Source organism: Phasianus colchicus, chromosome 5, assembly GCF_987193195.1.
Source record: "Phasianus colchicus chromosome 5, bPhaCol1.hap1.1, whole genome shotgun sequence".
Lineage (NCBI taxonomy): Eukaryota > Metazoa > Chordata > Aves > Galliformes > Phasianidae > Phasianus > Phasianus colchicus.
Window position 1 is genome coordinate 26735985 of NC_143440.1, and position 18900 is coordinate 26754884.

The 18900-nt window shown below is 37.9% G+C and overlaps 1 protein-coding gene across 7 annotated transcripts in view; it reads right to left on the reverse strand.

Annotated features, from left to right (window-relative positions):
• The window catches only part of ZNF106 (zinc finger protein 106), a 36647-nt gene that overhangs the window by 13975 nt on the left and 3772 nt on the right, over window positions 1-18900 (reverse strand). For 6 of the 7 annotated variants that reach the window (XR_016466881.1, XM_031593557.2, XM_031593555.2 and 3 more), the window contains 9 exons: window positions 15577-15662; window positions 14798-14859; window positions 9170-9364; window positions 4919-6988; window positions 3363-3984; window positions 2335-2404; window positions 1252-1406; window positions 1099-1159; window positions 492-824 (listed from right to left, as the gene is read on the reverse strand). Coding sequence is in view for 6 of the 7 variants with exons in the window: in XM_031593557.2 (XP_031449417.2) it covers window positions 492-824; window positions 1099-1159; window positions 1252-1406; window positions 2335-2404; window positions 3363-3984; window positions 4919-6988; window positions 9170-9364; window positions 14798-14859; window positions 15577-15630 (3622 nt within the window). In the remaining variant the exon portion in view is untranslated. Of the gene's footprint in view, window positions 1-491; window positions 825-1098; window positions 1160-1251; window positions 1407-2334; window positions 2405-3362; window positions 3985-4918; window positions 6989-9169; window positions 9365-14797; window positions 14860-15576; window positions 15663-16454; window positions 16476-18900 lie in introns of those variants that run through there. The other variant, XM_090141026.1, reaches the window with a different exon arrangement.

The following is an 18900-nucleotide window of genomic DNA, read 5'->3' on the forward strand; positions in this document are numbered from 1 at the left end:
CCTTCCTTCCCACCAGGTGCTTAATCTCTGTTTCAAGCCATGACTTAACATTTCTACTACAAGTACATACTTCTCTATGTTGAAAGGATATGTGCACATGCACATCTGCTCCTCCAGTCAGTCTTTAAAAAATGCCACTGGGAAATAAAATGTTTACTTGTGTATGAGTATCACAGCAAGGGGGCAAAAGATTCAAGTTTCTGGATGACTGGATGCTTTCAAACTTCTGAGAAAAAAACCTTCAATGAATCCTACAATATTGGCTTATGATGCTGCTACCCTTTGCTGTGTTCTTTTACCTGCAGCCGTCGTTACTGTGGAAGACCACTATTAATCAACACAAGCCTAATATGCCTCAGCTGCTCAATGGGAGTTCACCCCTGCACAACAGCCTGCAGGTTTGTTACCCAACTTGCTTATTTCTACAGAAAAAAGCAACAGAATTTCTTGCATTTTCATAAAGCTATTTCTTAAAAAAGAGCCACACATACCATCTTTCTGTGCTACCACTTCTGTTCGTGAAGCACAAAGAGAGCTCTGGAGTACAGTATTCACATTTTCTTCTGGGGCTTCCAAAGACACAGGTTCCTGTTTAATTTGTACTGAGGAGTCTGGAGGAGTGGTGAATGTGATACCAGAATGGAATGGTGTTGATGTGTTTACATGAACAGCAGTTCCCAGTGGAGGTACAGACAAAGTGTCCAAAAGGGGCAAGAAAGAGCCTGCAGGAAGCAAATCAGCTGACACCTGAGATTCGCTGTTTCTTCTCTCACTTGAGACACTACTGGGGAGTTGCTCTGACAGTTCAGAAGGTTCATATGTCTCTAATGGTAGAAGAGGAGAGGAAAAACAAAACAAAAAATGAAAAGTCAGTGGTATCAAGAGAATTTCTGACAGATAGACAAGGAAGAGAAAAATTTGCAAGAAATCCAGTAGATGCAACACTACTAAAGGCAATATATCACATCTGAACAATAAAGACTTCACTGTGAAAAGCTTAAAAGTTTGTTCTACTTTTTATGAGCACAATTTTTACAAGACACTGAGTTCAAAGAATGAGTCAGTATTTCAGTGCTATTGTTTCACAGTATCTCATACCTTGTAGGCCTTGCAAGATCTGGATCCTCTGACTTCTCAGTGCACTCATTTCCATGGTTATCTGCAAAATAATAGTTTTTAATCACTTCTATTAATGGTAGTTTCTCAAGCTGCTAACTTCTAGTTCTGCCAGTCTCAAAAGCCTACTGTTACCTGTTGCTTTAACACAAGGAACCGTTGAACCTCAACATATGCAGCCTGCAGGGCGGCTCTAGCCTGCAAGAGACTATTGTCCACGCTATGCAGGGACTTGCTCAATTCTTCTTCCCTCAGTGAAATAGCCAACAATTGGTCTACTTGAGAACGTTCTGGAAAAAAGTCCGCATAATTTAGCATATAATGGTACTTGGCAACACATTAAAATACATGACAAGTGATACCTCAAATATTATAACTTCCAAACATAAAAACACATGAATTAGGTAAAGTATTAATAGTCGTATATGAGACTGAAGAAAAGCATCTATGCACAGGAACAGTCACATATTACATAGAAGAACAAGAATAATTCTCTTTAAATGATCTCAACTTTGACTGCAGTAACTTTTTTTAAATCATTGTTTTTTCCAGCACTGAACAGAAAGTCACCTTCTTCCACAAAGATCTTTTATTGAAGTACATATACACAGGAAGTACAAACGCATACTTTTCAGTAATTTAAAAAAAAAGGCAAAAACAAATATAAACTAAACATGACCTAAATTATTCACCTAATCCAGAGGTCAAGAAAAGGCAGGTTAAGACTAAAAGACCTCTATAATAAAATCATTTACTAATCAAAATAGCATCTGAGCTGTGAGACTTGTTTGCAATTTCCTAACAATCTGCAAGCACTGTTTTCAATAAATATCCTCCTTTTTAGAGGCCTTCCAGCATTACAGAGATGCTCCAAATCAATCAAGTTTCAATCTGTGCACTCAATTTCTTTCAATTACTACAATGATATGGTGATAGAACAAAGCAATAAAAAAAATTCTTCCATGCACTGAATTTTACTAGTCACCTGGAAGCCAGGATTCCAAACAAGGATGGAAAGAGAAGAGACCCAAACATATCCGGTTGTTCTAGCTCTAATTTTGTAGGTCTTAAAGACCTGACAAGAGTCTACCCTATGACCCTGAGCAAGAGCCAAGACACACCAATGTAACACTAAGGAACTGCCACTACAGCCAAGTCAGAACACTATTAGGTATTTATAATCGCTATCCTAGACACACACACATAATAGTCACTCACCTTTTTTACCTTTGATTTTTCTTCTTTTATTCTTTCTTTCCAGACTGGGGATTTCAGGAGAGGATCCTTCCTACAAGTAAGATCCCTTGTTAGCAGAAGACAATAGCGAGTTTGCCTAAACCAAGAAGGCAAACATCCAGTGTTATCTCAAAAAGCATCACTTCTAACCACAGGAAAGAATATGTACAATTCTGCACATTCTTATGTAACTTGTCCTTCCCTCTCTTCCTAAAAGTGAGAATGAAACAAAGTGAGTGCCATGTTTTCAACTCAACTAACATGAAATATTAAATAAGCAAGCAGCTTTCAACATGCTTAGATGCTCAAGACCACACTTGGTTCAGATTTTTTGCTTCATAGATTTAGTTGACAATCTAAAGGGTGAAATTCATGAGGAATTTAAGTTCTCACTTCCTGCATTTAGCAAATCCATTCTGATTAATTTGTTCAGAAGCCTCTTTTTCACTTTGTGTAAGATTAAGAAAAGGCAATTACACAAATTCAGATGGAGATATTTCTGGCTTAGAGACAGATAGGCTACCATCTTCAATCTTTTTCTACCTTATTTTAAGACTTTGGTTTTGTAAAAAGGATTGTCTTCCCTTGTTTGACCATAAGACCTGAAATGTCTAAGAAAATAAATATCTACAGTTTAGCTTTCATTTCAGTTTTAGAACACAAAAGATCCTCACTGCAACACTAACTACTTTCATGGAAATATTTTAACAGCTTATTTACTAGCTTAGCTAGTAAACTAGTGACTAGCTTGTCACTAAATCAAAACTGAAGAGCATCTGTAGTTCCTACTAACAGAAGAGGACTAACCAAAATCTTGTGCTGAAAAAGCAAAAACTGAAAATATTTTTAAATACAATTAAGTTAAATAAGCAATATAAACCTATTAACATACAAGGCAATAAAACAAAGAGAAAATCATTCTTACATTCTAAAATGGTCATAACCTGGGAAATACTGACTGGGAAATAACATTTTTAGCACACCAAAACTGCACAAAATTGTACACTTACTCCTGTCGCTCTTCTTTTCTTTCCAATTCCTTGGCTGTCATTTTGCTCAGTACCAGAAGTATAGCTACTGTCCGTAGCTGCATCTATGTTACTAGACACTGCAAGAAGTACATCACTTGAAGCCAGGGGATTTTCTTCTGAGATATCTAACACATTCTGTTTTTCAAGAAGAGGTGCTCTCTTATCTAGGCTGTCTTGCTCTGCCTTTGTCAGGCCAGTGAGCTCAGAAGTGGCCTGTGGGCTGTGTTTCCTTCCAGTGGTCTCAGTTCTTTCAGATATAAATGGTGACAAAGAAAGAGAAGAGGTCTCCTGTTTCAAGTCAGCTTCAATGTCAACACTTGCCTCGTATCCAGATGTTATATCACATAGATGTCTGGCTGCAACTATTTGCCTTTCCTCACACTCTTTTGCTTTGGGTTGTTCACTAAAAAAGCTGTAAGCAGAAGGGTGTCTGTCTGCAATGACACTGCTTTCAGAAAAGCTGCGTTTTCTGGCTGACCCAGGCACTGCTAAGGAAATCCCTTCCCACTGGAATCCTTCCAGAGTAGACAGATCAGATTCTTCACCAAGTTCTAGACTCTCTTGATCATTCTGAACGAGAGGCACCATTTCTATACCAAACCTTTAACAAAAAGAAAAAAAACACATGTAACAAACCATTTGAATTAAAAAAAAAGACTCTCCTTTTCCTAGCTGCATGTTACTGTTTGAAAAGATCAGCAACTCATTAAACTGGTATTCTGCAGTTTATGTCTCATGCAGCAAAGCAGTATGATTTTGTGATACACAGAAGATATTTTGTTGCTAAGAACTGACAGAACAATTTCCAAATCATGAAAAAAATCTTCATTAGCTTTTAGAAACTAAAAATTTGAAGATGATCTGTTCATTGCTCAAGCAACATTAAAGCTGTTACATTTGCTTATGAGTGTCTTATAAAGCTCAACTCTGAAGCAAAATCTCAAACAGAAGCAAAACAGATCATTTTCAGAACTACCTGTAATCCAGTTTGGTACAAGCAAAGATGACATTTTCAAGACTCTGCAAAACCTTCAGTCCCTCTAAGAGGCTTAAAGCATGAACTATTTACTATTTTACTCTAAACACAAACTGCTTATCAGATTAAAACAGATAAACATCTGAAAAGGGAACATTTATTCTGTCCGCAACAACGCAAGCATTTCTTACAGTCCTGAGTACGTGAAGTAATTGCAACAGTGCTGTTCACATCCTCATTATGTTTTATATACTTCCATTTACTAGAACCTGAAATTGTGTTCTTAGTGTCATATGTGTCATGATGTCACAGTCAGGTATTAAGCAATTATTGTGAGCTGATCAGAATCTGTTCTGAGCAGCAAACTCCTGCCATTTTTTTGTGGACAGACTGCCACAAAAGCAATCAAAAAAATTCCAAGTACTTGTATGTGCAAAAAGATGGTTGTATCAAAATGCTTGATTATAAAGTAGTCTTTTTAGCACTCTGAAATTCACTTAAGATGAGGGGAAAACAACCCACTCCCTTAAACACACAGTTACACTAGAAAGCTACCAACCTTGGTAAGCCTTTGCCAAGTTCCTGTTTCTTCTTTGATACCTGCTGGATGACTTGATCCCAGTTTACATTTCGTCGGGAAGCACTAAGAATCTGCCTGAGGGTTGGTTTAAGGCCCGATTCTTTCTCAGTCTCGCTTCTCCGATGGCCACTTATATTCCGAATGCGCCGTGCGTTATTGAGATTGGGCTCTGGAAGGTGTATTCCCACTTTGCTCTTCAAACTAATATGTCGTGTCAGATCTCTTTGCAGAGAGGCAGGGAGGCCAAGTTTACTTAAATCAGGAAGGAGGCCTAGTGATTGACTTCCTCCTTTCTGCTGCTCATGATCTGAATGATTTTCAAAACCCTCCACTTCAAAGCGACCACCAGACTTGACATGCTCTTCATTCACTTCTTTTTCCTGTGAGGGAGTTTTCAAATCCATGTGCAAGTGATCCTGACTGTTTGATGAAGAAATTGTGGATTCTATCTGCAGTGCAGAATCTTTCAGATCAGCAGATACAATGCTTGAAGCAGATGGCTTTTCATTAACATCCTTCTCAGAGGCAGCAAGTTTACCTACTGAAGTGTCACAGGGTAAACAAGAACTAACAGAAGGACTCAGTTTTTCAACTCTTATTTCTACTTTCTCCCTTCCTGTTAACTCATCATCACTCACATCTTCTAATGAATGTAGTTTGAACTTGTTCTTTGGTGATGCTTTCCCAGTTCCTTCCGTATTCTGATCACTTGTATTCTTGCACGAGTTTAAGGGAGCATTTTGTAAGGAATGGTTGGACTGAATATCTTTAGGTTTTTGTTCTGCTTCACCTAAGTTAATAACAGGCTCCCCAACATTACTGCTAAGTGTGTCTTTGTTGTTTCCTTCTAAGTTACCAGCAGGTGCACCACGCAGCTTTGATGAATAAGAAGGTAAATTGTTAGCTTCCAGATTCAATGCTTTCAAACAGTTCTGTTCTTTGCTATTAGGTGAGGACAACAGAGACTTGACATTTTTTAACAGACTTTTTGTGTCTTGCTTTTGGGAAGACAACTTCATGTCTGTGATATTTAGAAGAGGGGATTTCAGCGATGGCATCCTACTACTTCTGCCATCGTCTTCGTCAGGCTTTTCATCACTGGAATCAGGGTAATCTAGAGTTACATTAGAGTGGGGAGATGCTTCCGATTTTTTAAGTTTTGGGAGGCTAGCAGTGGCTTCACAAGTTTTTCCTTTTCCTGATGATTCAGTAAGAGGCAAAAATATAGAATCCATTTTCTCTGTAGCTTTAGAAACATCTTCAAACCATGTTTGCTGCTCTGTAGATTTTTGGGATGGGTAGGGAGTCCAGCGATGTATTTTATCTCTCGAAGGGCTCCCACTTTTCCCACTGTTTCTTGGAGCTTTACTTTCTGGTTGCTTTGAAGTACCAAAATCCAATGCCCCCTCAGAAGGAAGTTTATCACTAGTAAAATCAAATGAGTCACTCCTATTATTTCGATCTCTGTATGGAAGAACAGTCATGTCTTTCTCCTGCCACTGCCACATATATCTTTCCTTATTATATTTAGCCGGCTCTAATAAGTATGTATCTCCAGAGCTTCCAAAATTCCAGCTATTTGCACCATGAGAACTAGACTTCCAGTTTCCTCCATAACTCTTGCAATTCCAGCTAGAAAAGTTACCTGTTCCTTCCATGTGCCAAGTAGAATTCCTGCCTCTGGCACTGTGATGCCAATTTGATGTTCCTCCTCGCCCATTTGGATGCCAAACAACTCCAGAATTCCCATACTTATGCCAACTTGAAGAGCTTCCTGAAACATTCTGGTGCCACCCAGAGCGTCCCCTTGGGCCACCTGAATGCCTACTTATATTAAGGTTTCTCTGGGAGTGTGAAAATTTGCCCTGTCTAGAATTAATATAATCATCCCTTTCCCATTTCCAGTCCCTTTGTAATGCATTATGATGATGCCATGATGACTGATCATAAGCTTCTCTTTCTTTGTATGTAGCTCTCTCTTCTCGCCTCCTCTGTGATCTCCTATCATCGCATTCTGTTTCTTGGTTTGTACAACATGGTTCAACTTGCCTACAAAACAATTTAGAAGAAAGTAAATTCTGATGCTATTCCACTGAAATCCAACATAATACAAGGCTCGTCCATTTATCTTACACTAGGGAGATATTTTATTTAATAAGAAACAGAGACAACTGACTTAGCTACTTTATCATTCAAGGTTCTGTAGTGGTTGACTTTCAATTCTAGCGTTATGCCTTTACTTAAACCTTGCATTTCAAATTTGCTCCTACAAGAACAACTGATATGATTCAAGGATAGTTCAAGGACAGCTGTCAGAGAGCTTATTTTTGTTATATATTTTTTGCAATTTGAGGAATCTATGTAGGAAAAAAACTAATAAGTAGTCAGATTTTTTTTTTCCTGAAGACTACTCTGTTGGTACTAGACAGCATAACTAGAGCGAATTGATACAAAATAGAAGGAAAATTAGAAACTACCGAGAAAAGCAGTTGTTCTACTTAATAGAGAAAACAACTGAGATCATGTCTCAGTTTATAAAGCTTATGTTAAAACACAGATATAGAACATTCACAGAAACCACACCTCAAATATAAAAACCTATTTTGTCTTGTTTTAAACAACAAACCAAGAGTCCACAGCATGCAGTGTCTGTGAGGGCCTCCCAAAAGCACTATCTACTGCCCTTTGGATAATACTTGTGGTTGGCAGTCTGTCAAGAACACATGGTAAATTATCACATGCACATTTAAAGATAAATGCTACCTTAACACTCACAGCTATTCCCAGGGTCAGCACTCTAAATATATTAAGTATCTATTCTACCAAATGAGGAATGCTTAATAAAAGTTTTTGCTTCCAAAAACTGATCACAGAAATACATGCACTCTAAGTTTCTGGACAAGCGAAACAGGAAGCTTTCATACCACTCTTTGCTAAAAAAACAATTGATATGAATAAATTGAAATTTATACTGCACCACCTTTTAAGATTTCAACACATTCCAGTTTTGCTAAAAGATGCACAAATAATAATGTCCAGTGGGAAGTGAGCTACTGTACAAGCTAAACTGAGCTTTAAGACAAGAAATCAAATAAACAATGAAAATATCAAAATATCTCAGTGATATCTTTAGTTCTAGAAGCTGACTCAACTGGACTATGATCTAATGGAAACAGTTTTGCTGTAACTTTACCCACGTTAATTTTTTTCTTTCCTCAAGTCTGTATCCAACTGAGAGATTTTATAAGATTTTATCTGCCTCAGAATAGCACTGTACTAACAGCACTTTCATTAAAGAATGAAGAAAAAATGACTTTGCTACTATCTACATCGACTATTATGAAAACACAACCACCACACAGAGACACTTTAGTACACGGACTCAAAACCAAACAGTAGCTACAGTTATGCACTTTAAGGCATGAATTGAAATTTTCCAGTAGTGAGCAAGACCTTCTTTCAAAAAAAAAATCACATGGCCCTTCAGTACCATCATCATGCTGTAAACACATTGAAAAAATAAATTTCCAATTGGAACATCACATTAGCAATGCACACTTGCAGTCACATGCAAGATAAACGGCAGCACTTGCTACTCTCTGCAGCCTTGTATTTCACAGTGAGTCACAAGAATTATCTTTAGCTGCTGATAAGCAGCAAGATAAAACAAGCAAGTAACTTCATTCACGGATTATGGGATTTTAGTGAGACATTAGGAGAACAATCCAATTTATTTAAAAAACAGACAGATAAAAAGTTTTAAACAAAACATGTTCACCAACATGGTCCCTGCAGAACCATCCTTCCATCACATTAAAAACAATAACAGCACTACCATCATATTTACTAAACCCTTCTGTTAAAACTAATACCACATGTTAAAATAATAGCATAAGGACTCTCAAAGCACAAGATATCACATTAGGGACTTGAATGCTACAGCATAACTAGTTTTTTGTGTTTTTTTTCTTTGTTGTTTTTAAATCTACAATGGAGAATAGCTGTAATTCCCTACAAATAGTAGATCAACAAAACAGGTACACTTAGCAGAATTGTCCTTACACATTGAAAACATAAGTCTCCACTTAGTTCTCCCAGGCCATTCCTGTAACAAGCATACTGACTGCACACAGTTTACATTTCATGAGCACCCAGTCCTTAGGAGCAAATTACAACCGTGCTATTAGCACTCTTATGATGTTACAACTAAGAAAAGAAAGGAAAACTCACCGGTTCCGTTCCTTCCTTTGTTTGATTAGTTGAATGAGTTCTTTGTCAAGGTATTCTTCTTCTGTCTCCTCCTTCTCTTCAACTTTATCATGGGCATCAACATTATCTTTGTGTAGCTGGCTGGAGATGTGCTTGGCATATGCTGACAAGCCCACCAGTGTCACCCTGCACACCTGGCACTCGTGGTTGCTGTCCCTAGGAAGAGAGGCAGAGGGTGGGCTTTCGGTTCTGCCAACAGGCATGGTGGATTATCTCTGGTCTTACTTTGTTTCCTCTGAATGTACTTGTCTTTAGCCGATAGCTTGTATTCAAGGCTACTAGGTTTTGCTCGGTATGTTTAAGTTACTTGAATTCTCTGTTGGTTTTTTTTTTTTCATTCAATGTCTAGTTTTTTTGATGGTAAGATTTTTAGAAGATTTTTTTCCAACAATCAAGAGGTAGAAGACTTGGTAGTAGAGCTGCGTTAAACAGGAGGAGGAATTCTTCTTGAATTGTTGTACTCAAAATCTTTTCAGAGGAAACACAGTGAGCGAGGAGGCAGAATGGAAGGCTTACAGAGCTAGCAGGAGCTGCTCTGAAGCCCTTCCATGGTGCCAGCTGCACTGGGGAAGCCTGGTGACAGCTTCTACATTTAATCTCTGCCTTGAGCCTTCCCCCAGTGAAATTTAGAAAAGGGAGGAGGCAGTACATGGATACAGCCAATCCTACTACAGCACAACCTAAACTGGGACAGCTGAGACTGCTGCCTGGAATCTAAAGACTCCACAGCACAGCAAGTGATGGGAGGGTGTCTTCAGTTCACTGTACTTTATTTGGTTCAAATGTGCATGAGATCTGCTTTCCACTTTAGAGGACATATCTTAAAAAAATACAGTAATTATTTCAGCTGGAGGAAGTTGACAGCTGTGGCAGACAAATGGTTTCACTCATGTTTCAGGGAATACTGGACTAAGGTTACAATTTTTTTTCCTTTATTAAAAAAATCTAAAAATACCTTATTTGTTCTCCTAACAAATTCTACAGAAACTCCACTGTTAAGAAAATAGGAATTTAAAAATAACCTAAACAGGGAAAGTATGTTCACCAGTTAAAAAAAGAGGACAAAACCTTAAGTATAGTTCACTACAAACAATTCAGTTGGAACAAGTCAGGACTCACTGCCTGCCTCCACAATGTTTCCTACTACTCTGACATTTAACTAATACTAGCAAATCTACCTAACTGCATGACACACTCAAGACTGAAGTAACAGTAGCACTGTTTTACCAGCACAGTTCATAACTGTAGTAAAGAAACCATAATGGAAAAAATCAAACACAAATCCCCAGTTTTTAGAAAAAAGTAAAATGAGAAACAGATATAAAATGCACCCTTACTCAAAATACTAAGCCAGCATCCTTAAGTGGAGTGTCAGCACCAAACTACTAAAAACAATGTATTTATTTTTCCCAGAAATTTTTTCATCTTCCTAACTTAGTTAAGAAACCTAACCAATTAAGTCATCCAGGTAGAGTCACAGCCAGTTAAGTACACTAATTCATAAAAATTACACTCTACGTATTTCATTTCAGATGAAATATTTGGATAAATTTCATTTATGAAAGAAGTAGCTTACAAATACAGTGTGTTTTCTGGAGAAGGGTGCACTTCATTTTGCTGACTTCACACTAATAAACAGTCAAAGCATAAATCCTATACGTATATTCAGTCTATTAACCCCATATACAATCAGTGAATTTTACTAATGCACTGGAAGAACAATCTTCACACCCATAAATAGATCAACTATTAGTCTTAAGGCAAACTGTACACAACTATACAACTGTAGAAGCTTCTTGCAGAAAAAGGTGCTCTGTCTCTATAACATCACATTTACATGACAAGGAGACTTCAACACGAAACATACCTCAGGGATATATTACATCTTAGTGAATACTCCAAATCCTTTGTTCCTATTCTCACATAGAATTTCTATCATTCACACTTGCAGACTGACTAAATGCATGCACTATTTCTACTGATCTCAGACAAGTTCACAGCTGGGCTACAGACAAAGTTGCTTCTATCACATGTAACGTGTGTGACTAGTTACTAAGCTGTGGCTCTTAGACCACTTGATGGTCTGGAAAGAAAAGACTCAAGTGGGTTACAATTATAATGCTGTTCTGCAGTTAATTTCCACGAACCTAGAAGAGAAAAAAACAAAACAAACTAAAACTTCCTTCCCCACATGGACAACTACTTGAATTAAAGTAGAACTGCCTGAGAGCTTGAACGGTTATACTAAAGGGATATTTTATTTCTATCATCACTTATGCTTTGCTATTCCTACTAATATCAGCCAGAACTGGGCACACTCCTACCACGTGTACATTTCCCTACAGGTCACCTGAAACACCACACAGTCTCAGTTCTTTAACAAGGACATCAAAAGCAGTTTAAAGTAAACACGAAAAGGATATTCTCAGAATGACAGCATCCAAGAGCTTTATTTTCTGTGTATTTCAAATGGCAGACTATGTCCCTCATACAAAAAAAATTATTTAATTTTCAATTACAAAAAATGAAGTCCGTTTAATCTTTCTACTTGACATCCAATTCCCATAAAATATCATAGGGAATACAGCTTCAAGAAAAAGAGCCTTAAGAAGTTTGAAAAAGCTGTTCTAGTCCTTGAGATACTAAATTAAATCTAGAAGAAAAGCACAAACAAATACGTGCATCTGTCTAAAACGTAACTTCAAGATGGATGTTAAATTTGAAAGTAGCAAATGTTGATATAACTTTAATGTTATCATCTTGTTTCACACAATTCAAACACCCTTATGGGGCTGTTGCTTGCATTTTGCATTTTAAACCTAGAGCACATCTTGCTTTACAAAATTCCTAAAAGACTCCTACTAAACTGAAACGGAAGGAAGGAGGAAAAGCGCAGGGAAGAAAACAAGGCTGTTACTGCACAGTAGAAAATGAAATCCATACATCTTTTTGAAAACAAATACCTTCTAAGCATTCTTCTAAAATAAGTGATGTACAGTTAAATTAACACATTTCCCCAGTGAAAAAATAATACCAATTAAAAATGTAACCTAATTTCAGTCTCAAGGAAATAGGAAGCCGAGAGTCATCAGACCACTGACAGGCTACTGTGGACTTCTCTAATACGCGATTTCTAAAGATTTCTGTTACCTGTAAGAGTCAAGAATTAGAAAAACACTAAGAAGGCAAGAAATGAGATGTTAAAATGCATTAAATTCTCAGCTCATCACTTTTCTGTCCTTGTAGCCACTCTAATCTCAGAATTACTACCAGAAGAAAGTCTAGAATAGAAATGCTCTACAAGTTAGCTGACCAGAAGCCCTAAATAAACTTCTAGTGCTGAGGGCATACTGGTTTCTGAGCAACCACTTCCCAGCTGTTCAGTAACAGAACAAGTTCTTCTCACTCTCAGCAGACATAGGGAATACTATGATGTGCTTGATCGCAGGCACGTTTTCAGAATGTTCTTAGCTGACAAGGCCAGTTGTGTGGGGCTTGTAGTAGAGATGAAAGCAGGATGGCCTGGGGTTTTTATTACTATTTCTAAATAAGTAGCAGAACTCAAAAAAATAGTCTGCAATTTTTACTTGAAAAAAAAAAAAAAGCTTTCATACATTTTCTCAAAGTGACATAAGAACTGAAGCCAGAGACAGATTAATCAAATATCAGATGGAAGTAGAAACTGGGAAGAGGTTATTTACTGCCAGTTAATATACAGCTCAAGGTAAGCAATATTTTTCCATTTATACAGCATAAAATTTATAAAGTAGTAGGCACAGTAGAGCTCAAATCCTAGCTGCAGTCTTGGTGTAAAGACAACACAACTGGAACTCACTGCAGACTGTAAAACAGGTTAGAAGTACGATGACTTGCAATGCACTCACCTTCCTATGAGGACATTTTTTATTTCACTGCAACTGTTGTTAGCAGACATAAATGGGCATACTCATTTTCCAAATATTTTCCAGAGGACTTGCATTAGAAACTGTAGCAATTGGACAGGTCAATATGATGAAAAAAGGTGTTTCACAAGAGGTAAAATGACAGAAGGACCAGCACAATAGAAAGGTGCTATAAAGGAAGGGAAGAAGATTGCTCGCCCAGTATCAGAAGATTCCAGGTTTGCAGGGGAAAGCTTCACCAAGGAGAGGGATCTCCAGGAAGAGGTCCATCCCCAGTGGCAGTCAGCCCTTAAATGGAGTCTAAGAGAGGTGCAGCCAGGCTCCACCCCTTCCAGTCACACAGCTGAATTGCCTTCACCTGTGCTGCCAGGGCTGACTGGGTCCTTTCCCCAGGTGCTCAATCAGTGGTTCAGGCCATGACTCAATAGTTCCCATTCAGAAGCACATAAGATTACTGTTTTAGACAAAACTACAGCAATAATTTACAATTGTACACAACATAAAATACTTGTGCAAGCAAGTGTATTCAGCTGCAGCATGTCAGTATTGCAATCTTGCACTCAAAAACAGGCACTTTTTTTCAGTTACATAAATGCTTTGCATATAAAAATATTCAGAGAAATAAATTTTTAAGTTTCTCTAGTCTTGAAGTATTATAAAACAAAGCAGTTTAAAGTTTGATTGGAATTCTAAACTGGCAAAAACTATATTGGCATTAGAATCAGTCGTGCTTCATTGCACCTGTATTCAATATTTAAACTTAAAACTTTTTTTAAAAGCAGAGGCCTGGAGCCATAACAGCTGCTCTCCTGCATAAAAAAAGAGAACAAAAGCTACATTAACTGAGAACTAATACAAACAGAAGCTGTCTACCATTTATCTTCCTCGAATGTAAGATATTTGTCCCAGTAAAATTGATCTCCCAGACTCAGGAGTTGAAAGAAAATAACTTCTTAGTCCTTTAGAAGTTGTTTAACATAGATGTGCAATTTTCATATGAACTTTGTGGTGCAAGATGATTATAAACTAGTCAAGTATTCAAGTGTAGACCATCTGATCTCTCTGCCTACCTCAAAGACCACACTAGATTAAAGAACTTGCAAGTGCACTCCGATTGCATCCGGTTTCCATATTATCAGGATGGTATTTGAATACCCCCTACCTCCTTCCGCTTTCCTTAGATTATAATTAAAGCCATGGAAACCATCATCTACCCTGGTTAGCTCCCACAACCAAACAACCGGACCAGAGAGGCGGAGGACAAGGCTGACACTCCAGCACAGGTGCAGTCCTACATCCAAGATGCCAGATTTCCCACAGAGGTTGGGAAGTTAATAAATGAAGACTTACAAAGTTTGTTTTAAAAGGAAAAAAAAAAACAAAAAAAAACAGTGTTTGTAGTTCTACCAAAGGCAGAATTACAGTGCTTCCAGGAAACCAAACAAAAAGCTGCCAAGAACTAAAAACACATTTTCTTTTATCTTTCATTTTATTTTTCCACATCATTTGTCTCAGTTAACAAGCCTCCTGAGTTTTAGGCATTCAGAGAACATGGTCATTGCCAGCTTTATCACATATCATACCTAAAATAAATTGTGCAATTCAGCTTGTTTGAGAAATAGCACATTAGTCCTTCTTGAGAATAACAAACTGCACAAAAAGGCAAGATACACTATTGTTCTAATACCTTCCTTTCAGGTTTTCAAGTTCTCTGTGGTGAAGCATGCTCCTCATGTGTTCTTCCATCTCCTTCAATAGACAGAAAGAAAAGAAGAATTGGTCATAGAAAGAAAGCAATTCCAAAGATTTCACATTTTTTTGGCTTTTGAGCAGAAATATTTTGAAATCTTCAAAGAACAGACATTAATCATTATCCTCCCCAGTCCTTGAATTCACATCTCCAATGAGGGAAAACAACATCTCCAACCCTTATGAGTTGTGTGAATTATTACACTGGCATTTGCACAATAGCCTTGCAGCAAGCGGCTAAACAAAAATATTATAATAAAAAAAACAAACACTGCTTCAGTGCAGGCTTTGCATGAAAAAGACGACGTGCACTCAATGACACCATTAATGAAAATATGTGCTGTGTGATTCCTCATTCTCATTCATATAGAAACAAGATAGAAATCCAAAAGGAAAAAAAGCAGCACAAGTTATAATTGAGTGAAGTTTCGAACAGTTCATCCTATTATCTCTATAAGCAATATAAAAAAAATACCCTGAAACCCTCAATATTTTTTGTATTTAGAATCAAGGGTATTGCAGATCTCATTTAAAGAAAGATGCTCTAAAGCACATGTAAATATACTATTTGGTTTGTGACAGATCTAGATCAATATGCTCCTGATACAAGAAAAACATTCTCAGAGTTCATGCAGTTTTAAAATGGGAGTACTTCTCATACACATTTAATATTAGTATCTACTGAAGTTAAGTGTAAACTAAGTAAGAATTATTTACCTTTTTTGAGCTGTATACAATGTGACACAATACGCATTTTCGTTCTCGCACCATGCTTACTACCCCAGACAGATCCTATCCCATACCTGCAAATAATTCAAGAAGAACAAACATTCAGGATTTTTTTCGTCATTAATCTATTTTAATACGGAAATTAAAAATAAGTTAACCATTCATGAAAATGAGTTGAACTCCTTAAAGAGCTCTCTCATGCAGTTTTGAATAGTCCTCTAGAAAGCTGTTAAAAAAATAGCTTTCCCTTTCTTTTCTCCTTGTCCTCTAAGACACAGCACTTATTCTGCAAAGACACATAGGATTGCTCTCAGCTACTCAAATCAGATCAACAAAAATCTAATTAATAATGTTGTGCATTTCTCTGTCTCCACACAAAAAGGCAGTCCATTTCAAACTTTGTTATTTTACATCAGTCACCTTCAGAGCCAGTTCAGCTAATATGATCTAATTCAATTGGCAAAAGCCTCCAACAGCTTACCCTATCATACCCCAATTGTTCACCATTCACCTTCTGTTTCTGGGACACTGCACCCTGACAATCTGGTACTTAGTGAAGCTGTGAGCGCAGCTGAGCAGGTCCTGTACTTGCACTGAGTCCAGTCTGCACAGAGTTAAAGCAACACTGACATTCAGTGCAACAGCAGAAGCAAAATCACATCCATCTACTTCCAAAATGTGGGTTTTGGAGAAATAACTCCTTTCCCCTGAATGTGGACATACACTTAGTTAAGGCATGCATCAGCACCTGTCCAGCATAGAATGCAACTGAGATAATCTTTAGGCAAACAAAGCAGTTTCCTCCCTAAATGAGTTCACTACCATACTAAAACAACCCATTTAAAACACAACACAGATTCAATCACCTTATGTTATTTATCCAGCATTTGTAGGATGCCATTCTTGAAATCTCAGTGGTATTTAAATACACATTCTCCAGTTTAATCACATGGGCACCTGATGTGCTGGAATCATTAGTAACAGATATTTATTTTCATAAAGCATCCACAACAGTACAAGATCATTCAGAACTTTTCATCAGACCAGGCCACATAGAACATGCATGTAAAGCATTAATCTACTCCTGGAAAGCAAAAGATGAAGATTCTTGTTCCAATTTCAGATAGCTTCCTTTTGCATGAAAATATGCTCTACTTCCCTGGTATTCTTCACTAACACTACTTTGTCATTTAGTGGAACAGTATCACACATGTTTAGGATCTTGCTTAAGATTACTCGAGCACCCATGGAATTCATTCTGCACAAGAGAAAGACAACAGCATGGGATCTAACCCAGGACAAAAAGGTCACTGAAGCATGGTAACTTGCTGACACCAATTTGCACATAACGTCAAAAAGCTATCTATCACAAGGAGACCTAACATAACACCTGTTTTGACTAATTAAAACATATAGTAACTATACACGATTACAGGAAGAGTTTTAGGCTAACTCCCAATCAACAGGGGATTTCTTATGGTAGAGTACTAAAAATACAAATAGAATTCAAATGCTATTGGATGTCACCATGAAAAGTGAAGCATTCACTTCCACAGAGAGCAGCTCTTGGAGGCAAGAACTCGAAAGTAGTTTGATTTTGTAGATGCCATAGAATGTACATACAATGGCCAGGAGAGCACAAATCCACATTCTATTTTCAGATCACCTCTTGACTTAGCACCTACACGGAGATGAATCACTTCCCTTCATACTTGTCTTTCTCACAAATTCTGCTAGAAAACCTAAGGCTCACTTAAATGAAGTACTTCAATTTCTCTGTGAAGACTCTCTCAAGTACTTCAAAAAAAAAAAAAAAATTATAAATTCCAAGCTTTCCCCTCCTTTACTATGTAGCACTAACAACCAGACAGTGTTTGAGCCAAGAATACTCAGTATTGGTATTTACTCTCATCATATACCAACAAGCTGTTCAATCACAACACCTGCATAAAGAGAAAGGAATTATCTCTCATGGGTCACTAACAGGAAAATGCACTAGTATAAGAAAATAAAGCAGCTAGTAAAGATACACTTCTTTTACATGATAGTGTAAAACCTTATCTCAACAGCAAAATGTAAAGCCTTTAAAGCAAATGAGGTGTTACGCTAACTTCCTATTTCGAGGGAATGTTACCAATCAGTAGGGGATTTTGTTTATTTTAAAGCAAAGGGATACATTTTACAACAGTCATGTAAACGGAATTTGCCCACAGCCTGCACCTGCCCAGATTTAATTAACTTCAGCAAGTCTGCTAGGGCTTGTGGAGAACGCTTCTCACAAGTATAAATAGCCTACAAAGAAAAGAGAGCATTAGGCTACTTCCTGCTACAACATCCATTTGTCTACAGTTATTCATCCTCACCGGATAACATATATTAAAAATGTATGTCAAGGATAAACCTGCTGCAGATCAATGGCTGAGAAGTGACTATATAAAGCCACAAGCCATGGAGCAGGGCAGGCAGACCAGCATGCCAGCTGCCCAGAACTCAGCAGCAGCACTGGGGCCCATCTCACAGCCACTGTAGATAGCAGTGGATATTCTGTACTTAACGAAAATGGAAGTCTGGAAGTTCAGCACAGCAGAATGCTCTGCAGCAACACCTTCCTCAGCCCCTCAGAGGGGCGTCAGCCCGCTGCCTCAGAGACATCTCTGCTGCAGCAACCGGTCACACAAACCTGGTTGAGCTGCACGAGAGGAATGCATGAGAGCTACCACAGACACAGGTAAAGGAGGGGAGCGACAGGCTAGAAAGATGCAGCTCACCACAAAGCCCTGTCAGGAAACCTTTTGTTGGGCGATAGGAAGAAGAGGCGGGCAGAAAGTCCTTCTGCCTTGGAGGGAAGCCTCTAGGCCCGGGAGAGAAAGGAATGGAAGTGCATCTTAGGCCCTGGAAGGCACCTAAATAATCACTGTTAGGTTAGGCCATGTACAGTTTGATTATTGGAAAACTTGTTCTCCTAATTTGCACAGGGAGGCCCGGTCCTTGCAGGAAAACCTGGAGAACACTACAGCCACTTGCTGAAACAAGCCAATGCTACAAAGCAATTAAAAAATGTAACCAAACAAGGATTTATTAAAAACTAGTTAAATAGTTATTTTCTCAGGGAAAAACATGAACGGTTAAAACCATTCCCCTGTACTACATGCTGCCCCAAATACTAAAACTCTCATACCGCTGTTAGATTGCTGAACAAAACTAAGTAATTCACTGCCACAAAGAAAAGTTTACACTCAAATTTCATCAAGTTTCATCACCTCAAACAGAAATTATGTGGAATAAAGCACCAACATTCAAAAACCACCTTTC